Source organism: Dictyostelium purpureum (assembly GCF_000190715.1).
Source record: "Dictyostelium purpureum unplaced genomic scaffold DICPUscaffold_637, whole genome shotgun sequence".
In the NCBI taxonomy this organism is placed as follows: Eukaryota; Evosea; class Eumycetozoa; order Dictyosteliales; family Dictyosteliaceae; genus Dictyostelium; species Dictyostelium purpureum.
The window spans coordinates 1-5,689 of NW_003519970.1; the positions used below are offsets into that span (position 1 = coordinate 1).

The 5,689-nt window shown below is 21.2% G+C and overlaps 2 protein-coding genes across 2 annotated transcripts in view; both read right to left on the minus strand.

The window, feature by feature from the left end:
- Window positions 1–2,450: 2,450 nt before the first annotated feature.
- DICPUDRAFT_85263 (uncharacterized protein) lies at window positions 2,451–3,859 on the minus strand (the record flags this gene model as incomplete). Its single annotated transcript, XM_003294768.1, has 2 exons — window positions 2,451–3,229; window positions 3,343–3,859. The coding sequence occupies 2 exons, from the start codon at window positions 3,857–3,859 to the stop codon at window positions 2,451–2,453; spliced, it is 1,296 nt and encodes a 431-aa protein (XP_003294816.1).
- Window positions 3,860–4,015: 156 nt separating this feature from the next.
- Window positions 4,016–5,689, minus strand: part of DICPUDRAFT_51741 (uncharacterized protein) — a 2,394-nt gene continuing 720 nt past the window's right edge. Inside the window, exons 2-3 of the mRNA XM_003294769.1 lie at window positions 5,392–5,688; window positions 4,016–5,327 (exon numbers count right to left, since the gene is read on the minus strand). Coding sequence (XP_003294817.1) covers window positions 4,224–5,327; window positions 5,392–5,616 — 1,329 coding nt within the window. The 5' untranslated portion in view covers window positions 5,617–5,688 and the 3' untranslated portion in view covers window positions 4,016–4,223. The remainder of the gene's footprint in view (window positions 5,328–5,391; window position 5,689) is intronic.

A 5,689-nucleotide genomic window follows, 5' to 3' on the forward strand; every position in this document is an offset into this window, starting at 1 on the left:
TTTAGGTTGATACCGGTAATAACAATAGTAATATTATTATGCACAGATTAAAAAAGGAATATAAAATTATATGTAAAATAAATTTAAAAAATAAAATGAAAAAAAAAAATATTATAATTATTGTTGTATTTCACAGGTCTATTTTTATATTTTTATTGAGTAGCCCACATTAGGAATATATAAAGTGAATGAAAAATGATAGACCTCTATCCATACCATATATGGTATGATCATTTTTTTAAAACTTAACATCTATCTAATAATTATTATATAAATTAGACAATAAAATTAAAATTATTGAGGATGTTTTTATTTAATCTTGGTATTTACTTCAGTTGCATAAAAATTAATTTTAATTAAATATTTTACTAATATATTTTTAAAAAACAAACTTGCACCCATGACACTCACACACATTATAGTGTTATGATAGCATTATAAAATGTTAAAAAAAAAATTACAGGTAAAAATGATATTACTTATTATCATATATTATACCCCTTTTCAAATGTTTTTAGTTGATGTTGTTGTTCTCGTTACAGAAATGGATTGTTATTTTTGTAATTTGATAATAAACAATAATGATAGGGGGGTTTATTGGGGTTAATTTTTCAAAATTTTTTTAACAATATTTAAAAATTTGTAATATTGAATTTACCACACTCATAAAAACAAAGAAAAAAAAACACCCCCATACACACACAATTCTTATTTCAAAGATATAGTAAGAACAAAAAAATTATATAAATCTTGATGGTCATCTATCATATGACTCGGGGTAAATTGAAAATTTTTTTTTTTTTTCAATATTTATTTTTGGTAAATGAATTTTTTTTTTTTAATTTAATTTATTAAGAGATAGGTAATATTTAAAAGAGATAATCATCTTATATTGTTATTTTAAGTTTATATTTCATTTTTTTTTTTTTAAAATTCATTTTAATTTTACCTATTGTAAATTTTTGTTGTTAACAACTAAATTTAAGTGTTTAGCCCATTTTTAATATACCATTGTGTTATAATTTTTAAAAACATCAATAACAATAACCCAATAGTAATATTTCCAATAACTCATAAATGATTTTTTTTTTAATAAATTATCCGCATTATTGTTTTTATAAATAATTTTTTTAAATATTAATTTAAACTTTCATGCTCTTCTTATATTTTTAAATAAACTTCACCCACACAAACACATTAACACACGCCCACACTATACTATAATAAAAAATAAGGCTTCAATATAAATATAATATGTAATTATATTGAAAATTAATTATAACTGTTAAATTATTTAAATTTTCAAAAATTATAGAAAAAACGTCATAAATGTAAAAAATGATTCTATTCATTATTGCATATCTCACTATTATTAATGAAAAACCCACGATAGTTATTTTTAAAATTTTATTTATAGCTCATATATTTTTTTTTTTTTATTTAAATTTATTATTTTTATTTTTTTTTTTTAACCAATATTTTTTTCTGTTGCTCAGATGATTCTACCAATTTCTATTTTCATTTAAAGATTTATTATTGGTAGTTATTTATTTATAAAATAGTATAAAAAAAAAAAAAAAAAAACAATTTAATTGTTTTTTTTTAAATTAACAATATCGTTCAAATTTAATAAAAAAATTATTAGTTTTTGTGGGTTAATGTGGGTTATTTTGTGTGTTCATATTAAAACTACTATTGTTGAATTTAATTTTAAAATAAACCATACCAATTATTTAACCTCTTAACACATTTTTTTTTTTTTTCTAAATCTTTAGAAAATCAAAAATATATCTTGTTTTTCCCACTATTACTTTATACTACAACTTTTTTTTTTTATTCTAATAATAGAAAAAAATGATAAATATTCATTTTTAAATTTTAAACAATAATTAAATTTAAATTGTTTTTCTTTTTAAAAGAATAGAGTATAATCTAAAAATAAACTTTTACATCCATTGGTTATAATTTAAAATCAATGAAAAAATTAATTTTTTTTAAACACCCACCTTCGATATAATTGCGCCCATTGAATTTTATTAATTAAATAATAATATGGGATGTTTAAAAATACCTAATTACTAATTAAAACAATTTCAATGAAATACACTTTTTACATTTAAAAATGATTTTTACTATAAAAAGAAAAATTATATGATAATCAGAATAATTATATAATATTATTTTTAGCTTTTCTATACATGTATTTTTTTTTTTTTTTTTTTTTAATTTATTATTTTTTTACAAATAATTATTTTTCTATACCCACACTTCTCATATAAAAATTATATGTACTATTTATACATAGTATACAATTCAAAACAAAAGAAAAATAAACATAAAAAAAAAAAAAAAAAATTCTAAAAAAATTCTAAATAAAAAATTAAAGTATTAAAACTATATATAATAATTGTAAAAAAACTATATTATTTGTTTATTTGTTTATTTGTTTATTATATTGTTTTAGAATTTGAATTTTTAAAATTAATTAAAAACTCTAAAAGTATTTCTTTTGAAGCTTCGCTAACTTTTAAAAACTTTGTACCCAATAGTCTTTGATTTACTTGTATTTGAATTTTATTGTCAATTTGATTTAATAGTTTAAGTGATGCTGATATGGACGCTAAATAATTAGGATCTATACTCGTAGTCGACTTGGAATTAAATAAATAGTAATCCAATAAAAGAAATATACTTTCATAGTACATTTTATGAAAATTTTCGTCTATTTTTGATATTTCTAATAATAAATCTTTATCACTTTTTAAAAAAAATTTAATCTTTTTAGCATGTTTACTTTTACTAACTAAATCTATTGAATTGCTATAAATTAAAAAATAGATTTGATCGTTTCCTGATGGTTGTGGCTGTAGTGTGGATATAGGTTGGTTTGGTTGGTTTAAATGCTGTCTTTTAATTTCTTTTTCTAATATATCTAAAATTATCCATAGATATATATTAAATGTTGCTTCATCCGAAAGCAGTTTTTCCAACATATCCTTGATCTCTTTATTTAGTTCTTGTTGGCCAACAGATTGCTCTTGTTGTATCTTTATAAAATGTTTTAAAATTAATTGAGAGGATGCTTTTTTTTTAATATTATCATTTTTATATAACATTGATTCTATGTTGTAGATTAATGATTTTGGTGTTGTATCGATGTTACTATTTTTACTACCTGCGATTGATTTTAAGTTATTGTTTAATTGGTTTAATGATTTTATATTATAATCTATTAATAAACTATTAAAACTATTAATTGTAATAAGATCGCTAAAACTCTACATAATAACTTGGTATTAGTTTCATTTTTATTTATAAATATATTGTTTATTTAAATTATACAAACATCTTTTAAACTATTTATATTATTATCTACACTATTTACACTATTATTTACACTATTATTATTATTGGTTAATTTTAAATTATTAAAATGATAATTTAAAAAAAAGCTAAATTTATTTTCTGTAATATTTAAATTATTAATCCATAAATTAAAAACATATTCTTTTAAATTGTTACTATCATTTATTATATCTCTGAAATCTATGTCTAGTTTAGGTACTTTGTTTTGAATTGAATATTCTTGAATTGAATCATCCCAAAACTTTTTAACATGATTTAAATATATATTATCTTGAAAAATGTTATTATTATTATTGTTGTTGTTTTCATTGTTATTATCGAAGCTGCTATCTCTTTTTATATATTCTTTAAAAGGTATTAAAAATTTATTTTGAAATAAATCTAACCATTGATATATCTTTCCTACACTATCTTCATTCCATTCTTTTTTTGAAAATTTACATTCATATAATAATACAATCACTGATTTTATAAACTCTTCTTCAGAAACCATTTCAAACTATGGCGACTTTATAATATAAATAAAATTTAAATGAATAAATAAAAATGAATGATTGCAGATTTTTTTTTGAAATTTTTTATATTTTTTAATTTTTAATTTTTTATTTTTTAATTTTTTTTTTTTTGTTTATTATTTTTATTTTTTTTTATTGTTTTATAATATCTAAAATTATGTCATATTTTTTTTTAATATTATCATTATTTTTATTGTTATTATTGTTATTATTATATTATTATAAGCTATTTCCTTTTGGTTAAAAAAATTATTATTATTACTTAATATTTTTTTATTTTTTATATTATTATTTTTTTTATATTATTTTATTTTAAATGATTTTTTGTTGTTATGATTATCATTAAAATAAATTATTTACTGGATTATCTTCTAAGGCAACTTGAAGAATTCTCATTAATTCTAAAAATCTATTTGCAAAATTTGGATGGTTTTGCATTGCTATGTTCATTAATTCGATACCACCAGAACGAGCAATTGTTAATTTGTTTTTTGGGTTACAGGAAAGATTTTTTAAGGCACCTCTACCTTGCATTTGGACACCTGAATGATAAGGGTGGTTTCTCATTGCTTTCAAGATTAAAGTGATACCACCCTCACGAGCAATAGTTTCTTCGTTTGCTTCATCTTGATATGCTAAATTGATTAATGCTGCACAACCTTCGTCTTGAACATCTGGATCATCAGGGTGATTTGACATTGCTGCCAATACCAACTGAATACCATTTTGACGAGATATCATATTCTTGTTATCTTCATTACGTGCCAAGTTTCTAAGAGCACCACAACCATTTAATTGAAGATCTGGGTGGGAGGCAAAAGCTCTCATCGCTCTTAATATTAATCCAATACCACCTTCTTTGGCACTTAATATTTTATTACTATCGTTACAACCCAAATTTCTTAAAGCACCGCAACCTTGAGTTTGAATACCAATATGATTTGGATGATTTCTCATTGCAGTTGCTATTGATTGAATACCACCTTCTTGAGCAACTCTTGATTCGCTGACATCATTACGTGCTAAATTTCTTAAAACAAATGAAGTGTTATATTGAACACCAGGGTTCATAAGATGATTTTTCATTGCGTGAAGTATTAACCCTATTCCGCCCATTTCTACAACTGTTAGGTAATTGTCATTTGAATATAAGCCAAGATTATTTGGTGAATCACATGTTAAGTTACCAAGTGCCCCGCATGCATCTTCTTGAACACCAGCATCGTATGGATGGTTCTTCATTGCACATAAAATTAAACCAATACCATCATAACGAGCAATTAATGATTCGTGTTCATCTTCTTTTCTTTGTCTATAACTTAATCTTTTTAATATATAACATGTTTCTCTTAATATAGTTGGATTATGTAAATTATTTTTCATTACACCAATAATTTTCTTTATTTGCCCATTTTCATCTGATTTATCAAATGTTTTATAATATTCCTATTTTATTAAAACAAATATTAATATAAATAATTTTATTTTTCAGAAACTAATTTATACTTACTTTTGGTAACTTATCAATATAACATAATATCATTTTTGATTGGTATGAGGTTGGGTTGGACCATCTTGAATTAAATTGCATTGCATAATAAATTCTTGGACATGATTGTTCAAATAATAATTCCCAAAATTTAAATACATCTACTATATTCCATATTCTTTTACAAGTTAAACTAATATTCCATAAATCATTTGCTGATAAAAATGATATTAAATGAACTAGCATTTCTGTAGGTATTAAAAATAAATCAAATGTCTGAAGGCCTCCATTGTTGTTACTATTATTATTACTATTGTTA